At 37.8% G+C, this 26,299-nt stretch overlaps 1 protein-coding gene across 1 annotated transcript in view; it reads left to right on the top strand.

Annotated features, from left to right (window-relative positions):
* PIK3C2G (phosphatidylinositol-4-phosphate 3-kinase catalytic subunit type 2 gamma) overlaps positions 1 to 26,299 on the top strand; it is a gene marked incomplete at both ends in the record, with an annotated part of 201,175 nt that overhangs the window by 108,228 nt on the left and 66,648 nt on the right. Inside the window, 6 exons of the mRNA XM_082311225.1 lie at positions 10,205 to 10,385; positions 11,742 to 11,849; positions 14,168 to 14,260; positions 16,452 to 16,581; positions 18,688 to 18,824; positions 21,524 to 21,693. Coding sequence (XP_082167351.1) covers positions 10,205 to 10,385; positions 11,742 to 11,849; positions 14,168 to 14,260; positions 16,452 to 16,581; positions 18,688 to 18,824; positions 21,524 to 21,693 — 819 coding nt within the window. The remainder of the gene's footprint in view (positions 1 to 10,204; positions 10,386 to 11,741; positions 11,850 to 14,167; positions 14,261 to 16,451; positions 16,582 to 18,687; positions 18,825 to 21,523; positions 21,694 to 26,299) is intronic.

Below are 26,299 nucleotides of genomic sequence, written 5' to 3'. Positions count from 1 at the left end.
TAAAACCAGAGAGGAAGAAAGAAAACAGGCCTAGAAAGAAGGAGTATGAAGATAACAGAAACACTCTTCTTTACAATGTAAATGCTTGTTCTTCTGTCCTGCTGCTGGCAGGAATGAGCTGACAAGAGCCGCTCTCGTGGTCTCCTCTGCTTTAATTAAATGAAAACATGGTAGGTATCATCTTGTTTGAGGAAGACTGCAGAGTAGTCTTATGCATAAGGAGAGCTGCAGTCTGAAGCAATTTCTCCCTTAGAAGAGTCAGAATCATTAAAAGATGAAAAAGCATTATTGGGACTCTAGAGACTCCACTATTGAAAAGTCTGATTCTCTGTCTTCCGTTTCCTGAAAACAAATGAGTTTTGCTAGTTATTTTTGAAGTGTAAAGGACCGTATGTCTTCATGATGCCACTTTATTTGAGCCACGGAGGTTCTCTCAAAGTTATTCTTTGACAAAGTCACACACACACATGCACAGAGGTAACAAGTTGCTGTGATCTGATGATCTGATCCATACATCCTTTGTTGTTGTGCAGCGTTGGTCCTACTACTGAAGCTGTACTCTTAAGTAGGCTTCTCTAATGAGATGCCACATGGCAAATTTCCAGAAAAAGAAGACTCAACATCTTACGGAAAGCATACTACATCAGATATGAGGGGAATACTTAAAAGGGAAAGTTTTGCAGTCTTGTAATTACACTGAGGTACTGTCATTGCTGAAACACCTAAAGCAATACCGGCTGAAAGCTCATTATACTTCCCTATTCCTGAGTAGGCAGTGATCTGAAAAAAGTTCCTTTTGTTAGATATTGGGAAAAGAAGATAAGCAGGGCCACTAGCTAGAGCAGACATGTCCAGATGAAAGTAAAGATCCAGAAGAGACGGACATGTCAGGAAGTAATGTGGGATCGGGATCCTAGTTCTTCTGTATTACCTGCACTTAAAACACAATGGATCTACAGACAGGTTCTTCCAGAGAGGTAAAAGTGATGCTGCCTTAAAAGAAATGTTAACTCCGCATGTGTTCGGAATGTATCAAATCTCATCAATCCTTCCTCTGCTGTTGGCATCTGAGCACCTTGCCTGTAAAAATCAGAGACTCTACCTGAAAGGTAACAGCTTTGATTGTAGACAGTGTTAAACAAAGCAAATTCTTACAACTCAGTGCAGAGCAAATAGGAAAATTAACAGGCCATCTGAAGATCTACTGCTCTGCAGAATAAATTCTTTTGAATGACATAATATTTGCAAAACAATGTCGCTCTCTCTTCCTGTTCCCCCTGGTCCCACCCCAAAAACCAAACCCCTCCCTCCCCATGCCTAGGGTGAGTCATAAGAATGCTAATCTGAAAACTTGAGGATTATAAAGTACAGGTCTGGCTCAGAATGTATGAATAAAATCTGGAACGGCTCCTAATATGAGCGGTCAAAGGCCATAATGACCTTGTAGAAAGACAATTTTAGTTTTCTTCCTGAAGCTACTTCTGTATTAGTATGTAAAAAAGTAAAAAAAACCCAACAAACAAAAACCCACAAAAGGCAAAACAGTGCACACAGCATTTTAAAGTGAAGTCAAGCGAAGTGTTGCAGTGTAACTCAGGTTTAATTCTGCAGTTTCATGTAAATCTGGATTGCCCAGTGCATGCAGAACCATACAGAATTAGTTCTGTGTCATACATTTTGTTTTATAGTGTCATGAGGGATTTCTTTTTCCACTATAAAGCTAATAGGAAGTTACAGAAGCCATCCAAAGCCATTTTGCTAGACATGAACTACCCAAACAATAGGCATATGGAAAAAAAAAACCATTTTCAGTTTCTCCTTAGTGTATTGCTGCGATAACTGTGGCCTGAATTCAGATATAGTACAAAGCTTAGCAACTCCATTGGCTCTAGTGGACTACTTGAACCTGGATTAATTTTGCGTTTTATTTACATGGTTTGAAAGTAGAGTGGTTTAGTCGCCTCCTGCATTCAATTAATTGCTGGCATATTTGGGCATCATCCCATTAAAGCCATTGGGTCTGCTTGTTTTAGTGGTGATTATCCTATCTAATCCCATTCATTGCAAGCTTCCAATGCAGTTACCCACTGGGAAGAATACAGTGATTTCTGTTATGCCTGGAATGAATGGCGCATTTCAGTTCCTGTGCCACAAATTTACTCTAAGGTATTACAAAGATAGATGGTTTGTAGCTTTCAGGCTTGCTGATGCTGGTGTTAAGTAAGATACTGCATGAAATTCTGACAACATTATGGTATTTGTTCTGAGGAGAATATCTGCAATTTTGAAACAAACGTGGACAGGGACGCACCTAGTCATGTGAAGGAAGCAGACTTTTCAAAATTAATGCCAGACTCGAATGCCATGTTTCTCATTGAATGCAAAATAATACTGCCCTGTTGATAATATTAACGAAGATATCAAATGCAACACATTTGTTAAGCAGCTTTTCTTTTTGCCTTTTTTTTCTTTTTAATTCAGAATATAGTTTTTGGAGGGCGAAGTTAATCATTCTCTTTGATTCTCTTTACTGAGACAGTGGTACTTTTTCTATTAATATTTGAGAGCAGTTAGACCTATAGTTGCAAGCCTGAGCTTAGGTCACCCTCAGCCTTAATGAAACTTCAGGATGAAATCGTTTCATTTCTGTAGCTTTGGATTGATGCTTTATTAGGGTGGGATCTTTGGCGGACTGTGAAGCCTCACTCATGGATTCTGAAGTTATCCAAGGTCAGCACTGTTGTATACAGATTTTGTTGGAAACAACCACTAATTCTGTTATGTGGGTGTTCTGCTGCAGGTATTTTTTGTGTTCATGATAGTGTGTTAATAAATTTGATCTTCTGTTGCTTGCAAACCCCACCGAATGAAGAGTACCAGACTAGAGAGAGACTGACTTTGCTAACAATTAATTTTATTTTTTCTTTTTTTACAAACTGGACCAGAAAGAGACACACACTGTCAGTTCTTCTTTTTACTAGACAATTCTTGTAGAACTTACATTGACATTAACGTGGCCATTCAACAAATTGGAGAAGACATGTTCTGAGGGTGATCATTTCTTTTTGAGACCTTATACCAGGTAGCATCTTCTATCTGTTAGTGATAGTGGTACCTGTGCGCCATTATACTCTCCTATTAATTCTTGATACAGTTCATTTCCAAGGTAAATGCTCTTTCTTCTCCAGACAAAACCAGTTCTATCTGGGGTTTATTTGCTTAATACATAAGTGTGTGCAATTAACTGGTTTTTTGTATCAAATAAAATGTTCTGCTAGGCAACTTTAGCAGGGTTTGGCAACTTACTTGCATAGCGTAGCATAGCCTTTGTTTTCACTGATCTGCTAATTTTTGTGAGTCAGCAGGACATTCATTCCATAGTTAAGGCATTCAGGGGAAGTGGAGGGAACTAGGTTGATTGAATCTACTGGATCAAGTGATTTGTCTGGATGCAAATTGTGTTGCCTTGTTCATAAAGATCTTTGAGAGAAGATTAGCAAATATTGGCAACTGGTCCCTTAGCTCCCATAGAAATGTTGTGTTTTGCAAGCCTAACCAGCATACTTTATAAGTCTGCAACAATTTTTTATTGTCTAAGGGAGACCAACGCGTTAGATGTCTGTTCTAAGTTATGTTATAAAAAAATTAGAAAAACAAAAGGAAATGTATCGTATGGCCTTTTAAAACAAAATTTCACTTTAAGCAGAGGTATTTTACATTCAAGGGTAATGTTTTGAAAAATGAGTCTATAAAAGCAGCTCTGTTATATGAGAAGCGCCAGGTGAAACTGACTGCAGGTTTCTTATGTGAGAGGTGTGAAGAGCCAAAAGTGTTCAGGTGCTGCAAGCTACTGAACAGCTGCTGCTCTTCCATCCTAGAGACTTCCTTGGTTAAAAAGATTCAGAGAAAATATTGTACCACGCTTCACTTGGTCTGCTCAAGAAATGTAAACTTTCATTCTCTTCTTGTTCTGGAATAGAAAGAAAGAAGAGAAGAAAGATCAGCAGATGAGGCAAAGTTCTGCCAGCCCTCTTGTGCCTCTCCCTTTCTGCTGGCTTTGCGCTCGGTCAAAGGAAGGGAGAGTGAAAGGGAGTTCGGTCTTGGTCCTTCCAGTCAAGTGGATGACCTCACACTGTGTTTCTGTAAAGCTATGGAAAATGCCCTGTACTACAGTCTTTTGGGAAAACTGCTGTGCCTCTTCCATCTTTGTTGTACATTAACTCTTCTGCCTAATTGACTTTGCTCCTCATTTTCCCGGAAATTGCGTTGTTCTCAACCTGTTAGGCATTTTGTGCTTCTCAGTTGTTTGTTTTTATGTCTGTCTACACAGAACAGTGCTGTTGTTTTCTGTGTTTTTCTTTCTTAATTGTAGTACATAAATCAAACCTTCCTAGAATTTGGGGTTAGTTTAAAAAGGGAGGTATTATTCTGTATCTATTTTTTAAAAGAGGTTGACAGAGATAGCCTCTATGTTTCTCTTGAATAACAAAGGACCATGAGAGCAGCGCCACTTTAAGGCTTTCCAGCAAGGTTAATGAAATTAAATTTTGCTGTCCAGTGAAAGCTTATCTCACTGAGGCTGTGAAGGAGGCTGGGAACAGAGACTGCATTGCAACAAGTGCAAGTGTTCCTTTCTGTTCTCTGAAGCAATAGCTGCCATCCTATAGACATGTTCTTAGGAGCTTCAGCAAGATCAGTCTTCCATTCTAGGCACTGGTAAAGAGATCAGAAAAGCCACAGTCATATTTGCCAGTTTGGCACTTTGCTGCTTTAGAGTTTGGCTGTGTCTAAAGAGGCCATGCCTGAGCAGACAAGCTAGCAAGTGAAAAAGATGAATTCTGCAGACTTGGCTGTACTCTGCAGAGGAGTAAGGCGAGTTGTGGGCGTAGGGGATGGAGGATGATGGGTACTTGTTAGAATCTGGAATTCGTTGGAGTTTACAGTGTTTGTGCAGTACTTGCTATGTTGATATTTCTATCAAAGGGATTATTCCTGTTATCACTGACAGGGAAGTAATAACCTTGTCCAATGTAATCTTGGGGAGATATAAGAAAAGACTAAGAAAGGTTTTACTTGCAACTGAGTAATTAATAGCAGCAGTTGCCCACTCATCCTCATGGTCCATCTCAGACTCGATGGAGGTATTAATATTCAGCTGCACATTTTTGTCATCTCTCTCATCCTTGTGTCTGCGAGTAACTTGCAGTGGGATTTAAGAAGCTGCAAAGCCCAAATGCAGCCCCACTGGCAAACCACCCCTCTTGCTTACTCTGCTATTTAAGAATGCAAACAGTCAAATACTTTCTTCAAGGAGCTGAAAATGAAATCCATCATATGCTTCAGGTGTTTGCCATAGCTCCATGGCACAATAGAGCACAAAGGACAGCTTAGGAGTGTTGCAGGATGTCTAATGAAAATCAAGATGGATGGCAACCTCAGACATGGAAGCTGCGCAGTGGTAAAGAAGTGTGTGTGCTAATCTTTGATACGAAGGGCTGTGGAGAATCATTTTAAAACAATTATTGCCATAATGAGCAGCAGTCTTGTACTAATGTTCTCTTCTGTGACTCGTCCTGCCTCCAGCTTAGTGAAAGAGAAACAAGCATAAAATATACCTTCACAACAAAGCATATTGACTTTCTTGGTCAGGTTTACCAAAGATTGAACAACAACAGTAAGTACCTCAGCACTCACCTTAAAACCCTAAGGCACCTCATTTTCATGGTGTGGCTCTGAATTCAAAACACCTTAAGCAAAGAGTACACAGTGTGTGTGCTGGTAGGCACAGCTTTTGTGTAATAAATACCAGACATCACTTGGAAATGAATTAACTAGGGTCACTACTCTGACTTTGACACCACATGTAAATAACCCAGTCAAACTGTACCTTGCTTTTTCATAGCAGGTAGGGGCTAAAACCTGCAATAAGATACTGGAGATCCTGGCCTTTTCTTGGGTTTCTTTTGCTACAAGGTTGTTTAACAGGTTACCTGCAAGCTAATTTGTCCTGTCAAGCATTACTCTGGTTCACCCTGCTCCCTTTTCTGAAGGAGACGAGGAACAGATGTTCAAGTAGCAGAGTTGTCTAAGCAGCCTCACTCTTTCACTTATGTGCCAAATCCAACTCAGAGAGCAGACTGTGTCTCCTGCAAGGTCTTTAGAGCACCAGCTTCCCTCTGTCCCCACACCACAGAAGGAGAATGAGGCCAGCTCACTTGTTTTAGTACCAAGATCCATCCAATCTCATTCCTCTCCTCCCTTTTTTAAAAAATTTCTCTTTTCTTCCTAGCTGCTGGTTTTAGCCCTGTTTCTCCTTCTCTGACATAACAGCCTGATTCAACCTCACCTTCCCTTCTGCCCTGTGGCAAAAATCTCTCCAGGACACTTGTGTTTCTGTACCCGGAAAAAATATACACACACTTCTGCAGCTGCAAGTGCCAGAAAATGAGGTTGGAGCCACCTCGCTGGCATCAAGTGGGTGCATGCAGAAAGGAAGAGAAGTGGCTGCTTGCAGAGGGAAGTCGGTGGCATCTTTCAGGGCACCCCAGAATCTGATTTGGACCCTCTGACTGCTGCTAAGCAGGCGCAGTCTAGTTTGCTTCTTTATTAAATTTCAGGTCAGCATCCTTCTCTTTCCAGCCCCCTTGTGCTATTTCCTGGAAAGTGACATTGGGACAGTCTATCTGAATTACCCTGGCCCTGCTGAGAACGAAGGTGTTTGTCCCAAATCACAGAACCCTGAAGAGTGAGGAAGTCTCCCTGTTGTTAGGAGCAAGATCCTGTGTATAGGCCTGGCAAAAAGCCAGGCTTTTATATTGAGTTCTGTCTTGCAGAACCTTGTGAAAATTGTCAGGAAAAAAAATCCCCTTCACATATTTCCTTACTGGCAGCCTTGAGTTTTAAATCATTCCAGTTTTGTCTTCCTCTGTCACAACTAGGCATCTTATCCTAACTTGAAAATTTCATTAGTGTCTTGAGCATTTCTCCATCCTGCAACCTCAGAAGTTGCAGACTTTCCTATCTCTGCTGAATTCTCGCAACAGCAGGGTGAAGATGTGTGGGCCAGGAAACTGGGAAGACAGAATTACAACTGCCTATTTGTTCAGTTGTTGAATAAACATTTCAGTAAAGCCTACAATGAGTCATCACATTAAAAGCTGTCCTTTGTATCCTCCTTGGGACTGCTTTTATAAAATGAATATAAAAGTCAGACTCAGTTAATCCAAATCATTTTGCAAATTAAGGTCTACAGGCTTTTAAGAGCATACCTACCCCAGTGGCCAGGCAGAAGGAAGCTGTGCTGCCTGTACCGCAGTCCCCAGACACATTTTGAGTGCAGAGCCGAGTCCCTCATGGGCCTGCTGAGGAAGCACATGCACTGTCAAAAGCTGCCACGTGGGTTCAGACTGTCGAGTGTGTGCTGGGCTGCAGCTGGCATGGAAATGGATTTTACCAGTGAGATCATGATGATTGCCTCAAATTTCCCCACATACTGGGCTCAAGAAGCGCGTGTGAGAAGATTCAGACTCTATACATCCTCTGTCCTCATGTACACCTTATGCATAAGCTGTCTGAATCTGGCTCGTAATCCTTTCTCAGGTCGAGAAGAAATCTTTATATTGTATGTGTATATAAGCTTATTTTCTGTGAACAGCCATAAGAATGGATCAAATCAAAAAATGGATCTTCTAAATTGATCTGCCTTATGCAGGCAGCAGCTCTGTTTAAAATAGCAAAACATTTTGGTTTTGCTATTTTGTTTCCTGATTTCACATAATCCTAAGCCTTTCATTTTAGGGAAATAAAAGTTGTTTTAATGTTCTGTATATCTGAAAGGATTAAAGGGCCTTCTCAAAAATGAAAAGGTAGCCTTTCTGGATTCCCTAAATATGTACCATTATAAATGGAGTAGGTGAATTAATATGATTTAGATGCTCAGGAGCTGATTCCAATGCAAGCCTAAGTGCAGACAGAATGATGTCTCTTCTTAGGTGCACTTGCACTTGTCTTTGCAGGGCAGAAGTGAAAAGTTCATTCTGCCTGTGCTCCAAGAGCAACACAGGCTGTTTAGCTGGACTGAGACTGAGCTGAGCTCTGCTTTGGTAGACTAAGATTCCTGCCCATGTGACAGTTTGGACTGTGCTCGTAATGCTTTTGTTTAAAAAATTATTACCAAGCCTGTTCCTGACTTGCTGTTGAAGTGGACAGAGTATGTTTTTGTATTAAATCACCTTGTTTCTCTACAACTGAGCTAAAAAGCCACTGCAGAGTGTGGTTCAGTACCTTAAACATAGGCTATTTTACATAGCAGAGGGCATCTGAGACATCTGCATGGGAGTGGGACATATGAGATATTGCCTCTAGCGGACCCATGCCATCTCAAGACAGCAGCTGAAGGCCAAATAGGATTTCCTAGGTTATCTAAAATGGCATGAGGTATCTACATTTAAGCAAATGAATCCCATCCTGTGGAATCTTGGACTTACTCTGCTTGAAATCTGGAAGAATTAGTTTATCCACCACCATGTATGCACGTGCTCTTAGTTTTCTTCAGTTTGTGGAGGGTTCAGGATACGAATACAGCTGTCTCTGTGTGCTGGGGTTTGCCTTCCACCAGGCACTGCAATGACAATTTGTATTTCTTTTGGATCCAAAAAGTAATTATTTGTTTTTACTAGCCTACAGAAAGAAATGTCATTTCAATCTCCTCCAGAGAGTGCTGATGATAAACTTCTCATATCTCTTCCCTTTCATGTCTAGGCATTTCTGATAGAAACACCACATATTCTTTTAAGATTTTCAGTACTTATAAACTCTTAGATGTTCAGAGGTTTTGTGTAACTGGAAAGGCTTTTCAGAAACCAGTAGGTGATATTATTCTGCATTGGATTATATAGGAAAAGAGTACCTAGAAGGATCATTGCTTTATGAAAGATGACAGCAATCCCTCATCACCAAAAGATGCATGGGCTGTGGTAGCAATATTGTAATGCCTTATGTATGATTTGAAGGAGTTGAAGTGTCTATAGGAATTATGATTTTTTACCTTTAAATATCAGTGCTCGATATAGATCTTGTTCTTGCTTTTTGTTATGTGACATATTCATGTGAAGTGCCTTAAAAGTCAACAGCTTCTCTGATTTCTGTCCTGTGAAAACTAGCATTATTTGTTAGGCCTGAGTAACCTCATTAGGTAAGAGAAACTGCATTAAGATTCAGACATTTATAAGAAATTTAAGGTTTGAGATGTTCTTAAAGAGGAAGTTGTTGGGAGGAAGGTTTGGAGAAAAGCAAAGAGCAGTTCATCAGTCCTTCAGGCAAAGGGAAATCCCAGGCAATGGGCAGGATGTTAGTAGCAATATAAAGCTGGTGATTCTATCTACACTTATAAAAATAAATCAAATGTGTACAAAACCTCTGGCCCACATAAGAAAAAAAATTCCCAGTGATCAATTCAATTAACTAAAAAAACCCTTAAATTCCACAGCTTTCCTGGCCCAAATGAATGTGTAATTAGAGAAGACTGCACAGTAAACATGAAAAAAAAAAAAGTATGTTTTTGGTTTTATATCTGACTTTTATGTTGGTAATAACTCCAGTTCCAAAGGTTTTACAAACTTCAGTAGAACAAAGAGCTGAGATTTTGCTCTAGACCAATGCTTACCAGTAAAGAAAGGAATAAAGTGGGCTCATTTCACTCTTTTCACAGTATAGCCAGTTTCAGAAATGTCTCTTCAACTTAAAATAGTGAAAGTTTCTAGAACTGATGATATGTCTGAGACTAAAATGGTCTTTAAATGCACCTCCTAGCTGAAACATGTGCTTGATTGTGCAAGTGTACTGGCAGGAGGAAAAAAAAAGAATAGATTTAGGGATATATATTTAAGACTGGACTTCAAAAAATACAACTTATTTTCACTTTGTAAACTTTTCTTGCAGAAATAAGAGGCAATACAGGCACTGCAGTGTGTATGACAATAAGAAACGGCAGGTTCCTATTGATTCAACACACTCGGAATCTCATTAGTTATCAAATGGGACTTGAGTACTGCCAAGAAATAAACAACATTTTTTTTTTTTTCTCTGCTGCCCAAAGTCACCAAACACAGATTAGTCTAGAGTGCGTTTATTGTTCCTGCTAGAGGTGATATAAAATAAAAGTCAGTTTTAGATACACAGATGTTTTTTCCCCTCCTTCCTTCAGGCTGTTGAAGAATGCACAGAATGAAGTTCATTTCAAAATCTGGTATCAGAAACTACTGGCTGCTCTCCAATTCTGTGCTGGACAAACCCTGAACAATGAGTTTTCTAAGGAGGGGAAACTTATCGGAATTCTGGAAGACATTGCCAAAAAAGTAAAAGCTGCCAGCGACCCAAAAAGAAAGGTTTGTTAAAAAATACCCTCCCTTCTGTCTAAGTTTCTTCAGGTAATTTTATTTTTTCTAAGGTGACACCTCTTTCCTATAATGCTCTTTACATAAATAAACCCAAGATTTGACTAAAATTTGTAAAATGTTGTGCTACTCTGAAAACCAGTAAAACGTGTATGTAATGGGACAACTCTTGTCACCATTACTCTTGAGGTCAGCAGATCTTTTAATCCATTTAAATTCCTTCATCAATGGTTTCTCAACCAGACTTGAAGGTGGTCAGAAATAATGGCAACAAAGCTGATTAACATTTTACTGAAAGGAACGCTCACATTCAGCACCTCATCCCAAAATATTTGACTCCTGTAGAGCTGCAATGTTTCTTGAAAACTTTGCTAAGACTTGTCCTTGACAGACTGAACATCATCCTTTCTTAGCAAAGCCAACCAGAGTGGACTGTACTTAATATCTCAAATATAGCATGCGGCAATTAATACTGCATACATATCTGCAGAGTTGCATTCCTGGCAATAGGAGGCTTGCAGTCATCTTCTCCAGTGGGTGCAGCTTTTATATTGCGTAGGTACATTTCCAATTCAAAACTATTAATTTTTCAAGACAGTTGTTGTTACTTACCTGATGTGTAAAACTGCTTCTTGCTGAGATCTCAGCAAGATAGACCAGAAAGCCAAATAAAAATACACCTGCCACTGCTGGTTATTGTGAAAGTTATCATGAATTCTTTTTGCCTTGTTAAGGATTCAATGATTTTCAAAGGATTTTTCAGAAAACTCAGTTGTGAGAGCAGAAAAGCAAACATGGAAGTAAAAAGACAAAAATATTTGCAAAGATAAAAATCCATGTAAAGAAAAAGAAATAGTAGTGATACATTATACATTACTGATGCATAATTCAGATTTTAGAGACTAATCTCAAGGCTGCAGTTACTGTGATACTGAGAAACTCCCCAAACCCTGCAGTTAACACACCTACAGTTAGGCGAGGGAGATCACAATGTTGAGGCAACAAGCAACAAATTGTGAAGTTGTCCAGCAAGGCAAAAAAGACATGAGATGCAGCAGAGCAGGTGCAAGACCAATCAACCCCTAATGAAGGGTATTGAATCTGAATCTATGTGACAGCATGAACTGGTAGTGCATCTAGGCAGAAAAAGCACGAATGTGGAGTAAAATCATCGTTCTTATTTTTAATAACTGCACCTCAGTGTGACCTCATTAGCTGTTATAAGGTTACATAGATGCTACTAGCTCCAGAAATTGTACTGTTTATTTAAAATATAGAAAGACAGTCAACAGCTTAAAAGCTGCTGTTATGTTCAGTCTCATTGCCATAATGATTCACATGTTGCAGGAGGTGTTAAAGGTGGAGCTCAACAGACTTCAGCAGTTCTTCCAGGAGGTAAAGGTTTGTCGGCTTCCCCTGAATCCCGCACTTGTTGTCCAAGGCATAGAGGCAGATGTAAGTCTAGCTCATGCAATGAATTATGGTTTTAATTTTTATGGGGTTTTTTTAGTATAAAAGGGGAGAGGGAGTGAATGGCTGCATTGACTGGGAAATAATCTTATCGGTATTAAGCATGAGTCATCTGGTAAACTGACATCTAGCCTAATCCCTTTTAAACCGGGGGCCTTTGTTGGAGGCAGAGGTGAAGGAGACTGGTGGGGTGGGTGTTGCATGAGTGTCTCACCTTGTGCAGCAGCGGCAGCAGAGATTTCAAACTCTGAGGAGCCTGCTCCCAGCTCAGCTGCCCTGCAGTGGTGTTGGGATTGGTAAGGGTACCTGGCTTCCCTCAAGCTGAGACCTGGTTACCATCCTGCCCAGGTAGCTTCTGGTGACAGTTTTTTTCTCATCTAAGACTCTCCCTTGTCACGTATGAGAGCAGCTAAAGGTCTAGAGCTAGCTCTCTCTTTCCTGAGGTGAGACTAGGCACATGACTGAGAACTGCTAAAATATTAAATATTCATAGTAACTTACCTGTGTTATGACCCATATTAAAAATGACTTAAGAATAAAGGAAACAACAGTGCTCTTTAGTGTTACTTGACTTTACTTTGGTTACAGTACTAAGACTCAGTTGTTCATTGTTTAGAAATGTTTTCATAAACAATATTATGCCAGGAATAAACTGTTCCATCTCTGGAGAAGGAAAAGGTATCCAGCAGCAAGAGAAAACAAACCTGAACACCCATATATATTACCAGTTATAGCTGCCTAATTACAGTAATTTGTACTCCATTTTTGCTCTCTGGCTCATTATCCACACTGGACCTGATTCTAAGAGGTGTGCTGATCCCTTCAATTGCCTTTGACCTGTGATTCTCCAAGTAATTGCTATTCAGCCTTGATCTCGCTGGGAACAGAGGTCTTCCAGCACCCCACAGGCTTGGGCCAATTGTGTATGATATAAGTCAGAAGAATCTGAAGCCTGCTGCTTCTCACTGCTTTCAGGCTTTTTGGAAATAATGACTAATGGGAAGGTATCTCACCATACAGTCATGCTATTTATACTGCACCAGTTTGGCTGGACAGATACAAAATGTTTAAGTATAAGTATCCAAAGAGATTTTTTTTTTTTTCATTTTTCTTATGTCATTATAGGCCATTATCTTGCTATAAATATATGCAGCTTCTTGATTGAAGTGTATGTCAGTATAATCATGCAAATTAGAATTTTTAAGTGCTTATAATTACCTAAATTTAATTCATTTTGGTATCATCTATTGATTTTACTAGTAGCAACCACTGGTCCCAGCTCTATCAGTAATGCATTATCTGACAGTAACCCTTCAAACACTTATTGGGACATTTCCATTGGCAAAATTCCATAGGGGGTCAGGATTTCATCAGCAATAATAGCTATTGCACATCATAGAGGTATGATGTGGCTAAGACAATATTTGAATGCTTGCACCATGCTTTGAGATGTTTAGATGAAAAGCAGGAGACAGCTGTGTCTAGTAGTGTTTTTGTTCAAATTAGCCTCCATTGCACTCCACCCAGTAAGGACAGCAGTAGCTCCTGTGCGGTGCTCATTATTTCTAGAAACCAGGCCATTAATTTGCCATTATCTTTGGTTGTTTTTTGGTGGTGTCGTCCCCCCCCCCCCCTTTTTTTTTTAATGATGGTAATAATACCACCCTAACTTACACAGAATTTGCAATGCTTGGCTCATTAAAGCTTTTTGAAGCCCTTTGAGGTCTTCAGGTGGAAGGAGCTGTAGGGCATGAGAAGTCAGAGTTTATGTTTAATTAAGATAAATTCCACATAAAATAGATCATGATTTTCAGAATTTCCTGTATTCTCAGCCAGAGTGAGGTCACCAAAGAAATTAGCAGGTTCTTTGCTTCCATAAAGATTGTATGATTGGGCTTTTTTTTTTCTTTTCTTTTTTTTTTTTTTTTCCAGAGAATAATAGGACTGAAGGCTTTTCAATGCTTTACAGATTCTCATTAGATTGGGCTTGTGTACTTCGTCCACTCAGTCCTGGCCAAAGTTTATCATTAAGAGACATGGGTGAAAACGAAAGACAGTTAATAGGGAAAATATTATCCATTCATATAATTTGATTATTGAGTGAAACAAATTGTCTGGGAAAAAGAATTTCTTATTTTCCTGACCCAATTAAACAGTCAATAATATCAAGAATTATTTGCTTTTGTTATCAGTGCTACTGAGCAATACCTAAAGATGGTACCTTTTTCAGAGGTACTGTATTAGCCTGATGTTTTATATATGTGACACTGTTGTTCTTCTCTCTCATCTTTTTTTCCTTGAAGTCATGTTCATATTTTACGTCCAATGCTTTTCCATTAAAAATCTCCTTCATCAATGCAAATGCTCCAAGTGGAAACATCAATGTTATTTTTAAGGTATGTTCTTCCTCTAATCTTCAGTTCCTTTTGTATGGAAAATGTTGATTTGAAATTCACCTAATTTATGTTTTAAACCTTGAGCCTGAGCATGTTTGATTTGTCTCTGCTGTTCACTTTTCCCAATTATTTTTGATACTAGAACTTTTAATGGAATATGCTGAGGCAATGCACTGAAGTATCAACTTTTTGATCGGTAGAGAATCAAACGACTTTTTGCAATTTTTTTTTCTTAGTGGAGACAACCAGGCTAAAATATGAAGTTTACATTTTAAACCTAGTTTATTTATCATGCTGGAGTCAGAAGGCAAGTCTCAGAGAAAGGATAGTTCAGAATGACTGAATCCAGTAGCCTAGTCCATATATCTCTAACAAATCAAAATACTGGAGTGTTAAAGACTACATTTGCTACACAGAACTAATTCTGCCCCTGTCAGCCAGCATGGGGGAATGGGCTGAGGAAGAGGGAGGCAGAGGGAACAGCAGAGGAGCTCTGTCTCATTGGAGTTACTTGGAGGAACCGACTCTGAAAGTAAACTCCAGTTTATTTTCCAGTTGTCACCTTCAAAGGTTCAGAGTTCAGGATACTACCGTGTCCATCCACAGAAGACAATACATGCAATCTAATGTTACTTTCAAAAGAGCAAAAGTCTTCCATAACACTGGATACCGTTTTCAGAGAACACTGAAGTTCATAAAATGGCTGATGAGTACAAAATGGTCAGTGTTGCCAAAAACATTATTCCTAGATCTTTTGCAGTATCGTGTTCCAAACCAGAAGCTTAAAAATTGATAAAAATAATAATAATAAAAAAGGATATTTCTAGGCCGTCTTGAATTAAATTGACCTTTAGAGCAGCTATGATTCTCAGGAATAGAAGTATGCTTTCCAGGCATTTTAGGGGGAGGCTAGCAATATTAAGTTTTTCTGAACATTTAGAAAGGTGGTTCTTATGCTATTTCATCTGAGAATCAATGTTAAATAGACAGGTTTCTACTTACTTGAGCAACTTCAGCAAATGCCTGCCCATGTGGCATTTAAACATTTGCGCTGGTTTTACCTGGACAGTATTTTCCCTGCTCCGTAACATTCAACAAAAAAACAGCTGTCCAGTTGCTGTAGAAGTATTATAGCTGACATCACCTTCACCTGTCAGTAAACCATTGTTTTAAAGTATCTTTTACTTGTACTATAGTTCCATTTTTTGTTCATGGTGGATAATGCATACATAAAGTGATAAGCACTGATATCATACTAAATTGTCTACTGACTCTACACGTGAGGGAAGGAGGAAAGATAAGTGGAGAGAATAAGATTTTTCTCAGGTTTAGGTACTAAGAAAACTTAAGTGGAGTTAAGATTACCTTCAAATGAAAGAAAAATATATTTTGATTTTTTTTTTTAAAGAACAGTTTATGTCTCTTCAAGTACTCATTTCATAGCATTAAATGTCTGCAGATTTGAATGCTTATATAAAAAGAATGTAATAAAAGAAAAAAAACACTTAAAAATACCAGTAAAAGTCACATGCATTTTAGATGAGATGGGGAGAAGGAAACAAAAAAAGCAGGGCTTTTGTTTTCACAGGCCATTTACTCAGCCATGGTTGAAGATAATCTCTTCATTACCTCTTGTGGCTACAATTAAAGCCCCATTTCACTAAGATTGTTGTTTGACTGACTCCATGGGGAGAGCAGTCAACACTGCATCACTGTTTGAAACTGAATATGAATCATGTCATGGATAAAATATAAATTCATTATAAAATTCCCCCTTAGCCTGCTGCAAATACTAAGTTGTGAAGCTTAACATTAGACAAATGCTGTCATTTGTGAAAAGGGATCTAGCATTAGGTAGACTTTAAAGTGTAAGTAAATTAGGATCCTACCTCCGGATTAAATTTTCAAACTCTAATAATTACATAGGAATAATAAGTAGAAAGGCTGCAGTTAATCAGGGAGCATTTGTTACGATCTCAGTGGCTGCCAAAACTGTTTCTGCCTATGTGTGCATTTACTCTGTCCTCTTCTGACACAGAACGATAAGTAGCAACTTTGAAGAAAAACAAGAGGGATTTACTGTAAAATGAATGTAGCTATTTTGGTGAGGGAAAAAAATCCAAATGAAACAGATAGATTTTCCTCTCTGGTATTGAATGAGAAACCTGGATTTCTTGTGCAATTTTCACAGATAGGCGATGATCTACGTCAAGATATGCTGGTTCTGCAAATTATTCGAGTGGTGGACAGCATTTGGCTCCAAGAGGGACTGGATATGCAAATGGTCATTTATAGGTGTTTATCTACAGGAAAAGGCCAAGGTCAGTTTTACATTATGAAAGTTATCTGTATTACATTATTCATATCTCATGTAAACAGCACTATACAAAAATCTTCTCTTTAACTTTTATTTTCATGGGTGTCTTATTTATCTTCCCTCTTAAAGAAAAAAAAAATGCTCAGAATTTCTGTTACTCAGGCCCTAAATTGTATACTTGCCTGCTCCTAAATGTTCATTTTATTTATTCATTCTGCCTCTCCAGAATAAGTACAACCAAACTCATTGAATTTTGGAGCAACTTAGACTAGAATTTTCCAAATGCCTCAACACCATCAGCTTGCACCAGATTCTTAAAAGTAACTTCACATATCAAAAAGAGAGCCTTGGAGAAAATTGGCCATAGCTACTAAAGTTTTAATCCAGTGTGATCCTGCATAGATGCTTAAACGAACCTAGATGCATGTGGCTATGAAAAGTACCTGTAGACAAGTGATGACAGCTTCACAGTGTTGATTTTGAAATATTACCCTTGTGATATATACCGCTTAGGGCAGGCCTGACTCATCTGAAAGCTTTATTTCTCTCTTTTATGGTTGTTATAGCAGAGCTGTAGCAGGGATACCAAATGCTTGCTAAAGAAATTTACTGACAGCAATAAGCTTACTATTTTTTACTGACTCTCAAAATCTTTTACTGAAAATAATCCTCGCACAAATAGAAGACTGATGTATCCAGATTACCTGCTGTACAAAAACTACCAAAAAAAAAATTCATTGCTTTGTGAGCCACAAAGAGGAAATGAGAGAGGATGAATGATCTGAAGGAGGTAGGAGAAAGTGTAGATGAGTTCACGCACATGGCAGGTGGTTAAGGTGACCTAAAAAAGACTCCTCCCTTCTTTGTAGGGGTAGGAGTCAAAGCTTGAAGGCTTCTGCTTCAAAGGCAAATAATACAAGAATACCATTTCTGAACATAATATTATAGTCTCTCTCATATCCTAACACTTAATTTGATTTTTGCCAAGAAAGATACAGGGATCATATGCAAATAATATTCTCTGCCTGACAGTCTCTTCCTTTCAGCACCATAGCAGCAGAAAACCTTTCGGTGTCTGACAGAATTCCTCACAATGTCTTTCCTTATGAGCTACAGAAGTGCTAATATAATTGATTTACAGTTAATGATTAAGGATAAAAGGACCAAGTGACATGCCAGTGGCCCATACAGGACATGTGGTAAAGTAGCCTTGTGCACCGAGGTCTTCCAAGTCCTAGGCTAATAACTTGCTCCATGGGACGCCTTTTCTACACAAGGGGGATAGGAGATGACAATTTCATAGTCACGGGAACACAGAAATCACTTTTCATAGAAATGTGAAAAGCAAATAAGGCACTGATAGGATTCCACCTTCCAGGCATCGCATAGTAAAGGAGCCTGTCCCCAGCTGAAATTGTTAGAGGAAGCCCTTCCTGTAATGCAGTTGTGGGATGACGTGCCAGGGGACCACACACAGGGACAGAAGGCTGGCAAGCCAGGTCTCAGTTCCAAAAAAGGAATTAAGTGCGTGCAGTAGAGGCAGAGGATTCAAGTGAAGCATTGCAAAATGCTTGGCTTCTCTCTGCATTTCAAAGTCCCAGTTTATGTCATCTTGGATCAAACTAATTTCTGCACTATCTAGTATCCTTTCTCCCAGCTGTGATCAGCACCACATACTGCAGAAAAATTTGTGTAGCATTCCTGACAATAAACTCATACGAAATAACTTTATATTTCATAGTAAATATCTGATCCTATTTTTTATAGATTTTTGTTGCTTGTGTACATATTCTACCCACTTTGAATCTTGTTAAATTTTTGGCCTTGTTGGTACCTTGAGGCAGTTATTTCCACAATATTGTTATTGGTGGTTTTATTTCTCATTTGCAGAACTGCCACTTTTTACTAAGTGTCCTTTGTTTTTTGTGTCCAAAGAGAAAGAGGAAAACAGTCCCGATCTATATTTTCTATTTCATTCATTATTTTACAAGCTTTTAAGCATGTATTTTTTCTGCATGGAATGATCCAACAATAGGCAATATGCATTGATGGTCTTCATCTCTTTTTAAAGTTGAAGGTTTTTCATGTGAACTCTCTTCTATCTGATTAGGATTGGTACAGATGGTGCCAGATGCTACCACACTAGCGAAGATCCACAGGGAGTCTGGTCTGATAGGACCATTGAAAGAAAACACAATTAAAAAATGGTTCCGTCATCACCATCCTCTGGAATCAAGTTACCAAGAGGTAACACCATAATGAAGCTTATTATACATTTCATGTTTTACCACGGGAAAAAAGAAACCAAACGACAATAAGCAGCAAAAACAAATGACTCAGACACAAGACAAACAAGTCACATAGAAGCCAGGGAATTTACTTAAATGCCATTCTCTTTCCAAGGAGATACTGCTCTCGATCAGGTGCATTGTAATACATTTTCTATAAAAATGTGTCATAGAGATTTTCTGAAGTTTAGTAGTAAAGCAAAGAGAAGCTAAAGTAGAAATTAAGCATTGAACTCAAAAACATTTCTTTTTTAGGTCAGCTCTCTAAATACTTTATTTTATATAAACCATGCAAAGTCTCGGTGGATTTTCTGTATTTGGAAATGACCATGTCAATACCCACAGTTCTAGAAAGCTGTTTTATCAAAACTACCCAGTCATGTGATACATCAGATCATGCTTTCAACATTACGTTGTCGGACCCCATGTAATGCATCTGATTTTATAAAATGACATTATGCTTGAGCCAAAACATTGGAAATTGTATTTATAGAAGCAGAGATTTCCCAAGGAACTCTTTGTATTCATTCTTTATTATCTGAGCATGTTCTGAGGCCCATGAAAAAGATTTTAATGTTTGTGTTGCTGGGACAATTTTTAGAACCCTACTCCATGCCCACAGTAGATTAGCAGCCAAAATTTTAAATTTAAAGGGGAGCTTTGAGTGTTTACCACTCTGAAAATGAAGTGCTTTTATAACAGTTTATTATTAGATGTATAGCATAAATATGTTTGATAAACTTCAGTAATTTTGTAATTATTCCATAGGCATTTGTTCATCCATATTTTCAACAAGAGCACTTGAATTCCTGATATATCAACTTGGTTCAATTAAACAGGAACAATCTATGTAGATTTTTTTTACAAGTTTTTGTGTGTATAGTGTTATGATAGAAGTGCCGCCAACATTTCAATTGAAAAGTGAGATATCATTAGTTATTGATTGAAAACTTAATTTCTTTCTGTTGCTGCTGTTTGTAAAATGTGCCATTAATGTGGAATATTCTAAAACAAATTTCTATCCATTTTCTTTCAGTTTTTTAAACTTATAAAGTACAGTCAGATCTGATTGCATAGGGCGTACATAAAATTACTACTCTACATTCACCTTGTACTCACTGGTGAATGAACCTTTATCTTTTACTCCTTAATAATCTTTTACTCATACAATAATGTTTCTAAGGTGCTCCAAAAGCTCATACAGAATAAGCTTTATTATGCTCATTTAACAGTTGGGTGAACAAAAACACAGAAAGCTTAGGTGTTTTATCCAAGGTCATCGAAGCGAGTAAGTAATACAGTTATACGCAGAATTCACCAGACTCTTGTGCTGTGGCCTAAGTCTTCCACAGTGCTGTCACCCATATCAGCCATTGCAGGTGGCACCCTGCATCTACAGGGAAATCCTCAATTCCTAAATAATTATTTACCTTGGCTGATGTAGGTTTTGTCCAAAAACATAAAGATCACAGATTAGGATTTTTTGGGTTTCTATATAAATGAATCACATTGTGACTGAGATTCGTGGGAGATTAAGACTTTTGAATAAGAACTGCATTTTCAGTTCTTAAACTGTAGTAGGTAAGATTAAAAAAAGACAAAAGCTATTCCTTATGCTTTGGGCTAGAAGAGTGATCATCATTTGAATCAGAAATAATTCTCCCCTGGGAGAGGACATTGAATTTGTGTATTGTGAAAGAGATTGGGTAGATTCTTCTACTAGGAGAAGTTACAGTTTTTAAATACTTCACACTGAAGTTAGCAGAAAATATGGAATCCACCTATGAGTGTCGGTGAGCAGATCGTTAGCTTGTACATTGTCCTACGTCTGCCGTGGGCATATTTTTGGCAAAGAGCAATGCCACAATATAATATTATGAGGAGATTCGTGAGATAGATCTGAACAAGCCAGTCTACTTACACGAAGCAGACTAACCATGATAGTACACATTTCCACCATGTAAAAGAGCATCAGAGGAGTAGGTTATATTAAACATGACTGCTAGACTGGTTTTTGGTTTAATCACTCTCTTGCATCTCTCTGCATGACACTAAGTTTGATCCCACAGTCTATTCAGATTTGCAGATGTATGAGCAGAAAATAATTTAGCCTTTCTTTGTTTCAGTTCATTTCTGTAAAATGGGGTTTAATTCTTTGAGCTGGAATGTTGTGAGGCTTGATTAATTAGGATTTGAGAAAGGCAATTCAGTTCTGGAGAAAAAAGACCCATGTAGGTACAGAACAGTACAGTGGGTGTAAAACAACCTTTCTTTGCAAAGCAAATGGTTATATTTGTGAATTTCCAACTAATTTCCAAACAACTGTTTTTACAATATACATGCAAGCTATTGAACAGAAAGTGTGAGCTTCCTGCTAAGAAGCTTGCTTTGCTTAGGTATGTTTCACCTTAGAAGTTTTCCATAGAATTCCAAGTATCTGTAAAACACAAGGTGAAAACCTCATGCGTAAAATTGTTCTTGCATTGCAACTTTGAAATTTGTGTATTACTTGTTTGAGTACCATTCCTACAAACACCTGTCTGTTAAAATTTTAGCACCATGCATAGCATTTGTAGAACTACAATTTTTGGTTTTCTTGTTAACATCACAAAGATGTCTCTGTGTATTTCCAGTAAGTGCTTCTGTTTTACTAACTAGGCAATAAGGAATTTCTTTTATTCCTGTGCTGGCTGGTGTGTTGTTACCTTCATTCTGGGAATCTGTGATCGACACAGTGACAACATAATGCTGACAAACGCTGGACACATGTTCCACATAGATTTTGGAAGATTTTTAGGTCACGCACAGACATTTGGAAGTGTAAGAAGGTTAGTATCTATAGTAACGCACATATTAAACTTTAAAGCAGCGTTCCAAAATTTCACAGTCTTATCAACACCCATGGAAAAAATAGAAATGAGATCATGCTTTCTTTCCTTTCTGAATTTTCCAAACCAACATCTTTCATTGTTCACAAAACCTCTAAAAAATATGGGAATGACTGGAAAAGGAATTAAAATGGGTGTTGGAGATCCTCTTTCAGTGTAAAAAAAAAAAAAAAAATCTAAATCCTTGTTTGGTCAGATTTGAATGAATCAGTTCAGTAGTGACCAGAACAATAGACTGGCTCATGCCAAAAGAATTCTGATGTCCATTGATTTTTTCTAACAGAGGAGCGTTCTGATAATGGATCCAAACCCATAGATGTATCTAATTAACCACTTTCTTCCCATATTCAGAGACGAAGCCAAATTTTCCAAATAGTCATGGAGAATAATTACATTATGCCTCTGTGGGTTAAATTTCAAACTTTTTCATTATCTTTTGAAGTTTTACATCTAACCACACTGAGTTCAGGGCCTGTTTTGCAAATGTCTGATTTTACCTAAACAAGACTGTGTTTTTTCTGGTTTGTATCTATTTGTGATGTAACTATCCTGTGATAAAGATAAATAAAATAGTGTGATCATATATGCTAGTTCCTAATGCGAACATATTATGGAGGAATGAATTGGGATGGAATAAGAATAGATAGGATAATGCCAGTATGTGCAAAACACAAAGAAACTGTTAGAGCAGAGAACAGATAAATGATCCCTAATACTGACAAGATGAGTAGTGTGTGTAGTGTATGTCTGGGGGTGTCTTTCCTCCATGTTTCCTAATAATTTCCAGAACTAGTTTTTTTTTTTTTTTTTTTTTAAGCTGGCCGTTGACTATTCTAGACTATCTCAGTATGTTAGACAGAAATAACAGCGTGGGAGTATTGATATGAGGGAAGCTGATGGGGCTAATAAGCACTTCTAAGCCAGGCAGTCAAAAGATTTAGTTGCAGTGCTCAGAATTATCGTCAATCATTCAAGATATGCTCCCTTAATCCTACTTATTTGCTGTGGAAAGAATAAAGCAGAACAGAATAATAAAAAAAGATACTCATGCACACTCTGAGTCAAGTGCTGCATCCCTCATTCCAGCAAACCTCCTTTTGGAGCCTAACAGACATTTCCTTACATAAGTAAAGAATTAGCTAGTTTGAACGACAGGACGAGGCAAATATAGGGGGATACACAACAATCAAATTTAAACAGAAATCATGTAATAGCAATCATAAAAATAGATGTTAATTTTACTGTTTCACAGCTCAGTCATACTACACCTTCTTATAAAGTCTAAGAAAATGACTTAAAATACAGTCAATTCCATAAACAGCAGCCATTTTTTCCTGTTTCTCCATATACTTATATATACTTATATCTCCATATACAGTATATACTTATATTGCTTTTAAACTATAAAATAAAACAATACATTTTAGGACCTCCATTCTAGGAGGACCTCCAAACTAGGACTCATGCTTAACAGTAGGTTGTGAACATCACGGGACAGTGATTGTCTTCCTCATACCTACATGCAAATGTGCACATACCATATTAATGACTATAGTTCTCATGAGCTGTATGCACTTTCATGAAATGTAACATATTATTTGTAACACAGGAAGACAGAGATATTACATTTCTACATCCCATAAATTTCAGGCTCTCTCAAAATTTGAAACCCTCAGTGCTGTTTGTGTCTACTCATTCCCACAAGGCAAGTCCTGAAATAAGTTTAGCCTCTGGTTTCTTTAACAGGTCTTTATATTAGATTTTTATTTGAGTTCTTATTAGATTTTTATTTAAGTTCTTTGCACCCTCAACAATATCATACCCCTAAAATAATACTGATAAAACAGCAGCACAATGCTTTCAAATTTTTAGAATTATTAGTGCTGACCACTAGGGTTTTGTACAATAGATGCTATACACATACTTGTGAAGTTCTACAGGTGGCTTTAAAGAATGAAAATTATCTGACACAAATCCCTATACATGCAACCGGTATTATACACATCAAAGAAACAAACTTTTTTTTTTTTTAAATGGTATCTATGCAAATGAATGAAGGCTTATAGAAAAGCAGTCCCTGTCTGAACTGTTTAAAAGAGTCATTCCTTTCAGAATTTAGGAAGATAACTTGCTTTCCACAGCTGTCCATTTTCTGTTCTCAGGGAGTGTTTTCTGCCATTAACAAACTGTTACTCCTCACAAAGCTTCATACAGATAGGTCCTCTCCAGTATTCTGCATATGGAGCATTTCTTCTGATGTAAATAAAGTGAAAGGCATACATGGCAGCTTTGAGAATCGCACACTGTCATGCACGGGCTGCAGTTCCTTCTATCAAACCCAAGAGGAGTCTTCAGAGAACCCTTTGAGGCTGATATGATTCATGCAGTCATGCTCGCTTTTGCATTCATGATTGTGTAACATCTCAACAAGGGATTAGTTAACTTTTCTAATTCCTGCCCTCATCTTTAAATGATGTCCAATAAATCAGCTCAATTTTGAGTCCAAGGCACAAATCAGTAGCTCAGGTCTTACTGATTTCAGAGGGAAGAGGAATCAGGAACTTTCTGTCTTTTCCAGTTCCATGTACCTTTATAGTGTAGCAAATATGTTAAATAGTACTAATAGCCTATCTTTACGTGGGTCTAGAAAGTAATGTTTCGGAAGTGCTGGAGAGAGACATATGATGTATCTAACCAAGAGCATAATAACAGAGCTTGGCAGAAGAATTATTCCCAAAGTCCCACAGGGAACTTTCCTACTGGACCATGAGATTTCATTATCTTTTTTTTTTTTTTTTTTTTTTTTAAATCATACTGGATAACACATTTTGTTAGTGGTAATAAAAATACTCCTCTTTTCATTCTCTAATCCAGCTGCCACATTTGACCCTACATTCCCCTAAAGCAGTGAATTCTGCAGGTACACTTGAAACTGTATGAAGAAACATGTCTCATTTAATTTCATATAACCACCCTATTCTTTATCTACTGAGTATTCTGTGGCAGTCATCTTAGACCTACTCCAACTGAAACAGGTGTGATATTATCCAGGTAATCATACAGGACTAAGTCAGTCATCAAATGGTACAGAAGAAGGTGTCTGGCTCATGGTTGTATCTGCCATGCTTTCATTGCTTTTGTTTTCTTTTCAGTTCTGACCAGTTTCTTTTGAACATTTCTTCTTTGGTGAATTAAGCAATAAGAGATTTATTTAAATCCTGTGCTAACTGAACTAATCCTAACTTCAGCAGTCTCATCCTCTCCACTACCAGTCAATTCCAGCACTGTCATCTATAGTTTTTCAGTCAATGATGTGTAGTCTGAAACCTGATGGCAAGTTATGGAGTAGTCCAGTTCATGGCACACTGTATGTTCTTTAGATAACCTAGGTGTCCATTCTGTTTTTTTAAATACCCAATCATCCTGATTATTTACAACACACACTGGCCTTTCTTTTCCCTGATCTGAATCACAGAGACCCTCTTGTCTCTTTGCCAAACTAATCCTGTGTCTTGGCATGGTTTTCCCAGAAGTTAAATCTGCTAAGCTGGTTTTCTTCTACAAAGTTAATTACTAGAGGCAGCCTAACTATTCCATTGGGAAATTCCAGTTTTTTGAAGGAAGTTTCAAAAATATGGGAAAATTATGTTTCCCACACTTTCTTCCTATGTCAATGTTTTCCTATACTGAAAAGCACTTAAAGTCTAAGCATGTAGAAACGTAGAAGTGCCTCTTTTTATTTTAAAAGTAACACATTTCATTTTTAGTGTTAATGACCTAAAATGAGTGTTACTGTCTCACTGGAAGTGTTTATTTGAAAAAAAAAAAAAAAAAAGCATTCTTTTCAGGTATTTCTTTCTAAAACGGAAAAGTTGGCATACAGTCAGGGAAAAATAAGTTGTATCTACATTCTTTGACTACACAGTATTTATATGTGTTCCATCTTTTTTTCCTAAAAATAGGAGTAAGTAGGGAAGAAGGAAGATAGCAATTTGAGAATTTTACTTTTTTCTTTTTGCCTTTTTAAAATTTTATTTAGGGTACTCGTCAAAGGAAGAGTCTAAAACTTGAAAGTAAAATCTTAAAGTATAATCACTTTGTGTTTTCTAAACTTGTGCATGAAATACTAACCTGTATTACCCGCTGAAAGATTTCATTAGGAATTTTTAGTATGCCTATTTCTTAATTCATTTTCTACAGTTTAAGTTTATTTTTCTGACATGATCGGTCTGGAGTTACTAGTTTTTGTGAACTGCTAACTCCTAATTCTTTGCCGCCATCCACTTTCAGCACTTCCAGTATGCCACCCTCCAAAAATCTCTGACTGAAAACCTGGAGAGATTTAATTTCATGACTTAAAGAACCTTAGTAGCCCTAATGATCTTAATAAGATTATACAGATGTTTAAAGATAGTCATACACATAAGGCTTTGTATAAAGACTGAAAGGTGAAATATGCATAAAGACCTGAAGGTGAAGCAATGTCACCTCCAAGGTGACATGTCCTAAAGGGGCTTGAATTTATGAGGCAAGAAATCCATCCCTT

This window comes from Platalea leucorodia (assembly GCF_965183815.1).
Source record: "Platalea leucorodia genome assembly, chromosome: 4".
In the NCBI taxonomy this organism is placed as follows: Eukaryota; Metazoa; Chordata; class Aves; order Pelecaniformes; family Threskiornithidae; genus Platalea; species Platalea leucorodia.
Note: the sequence above shows the minus strand (reverse complement) of the source record. Positions and strands in the feature narration are given on the sequence as shown.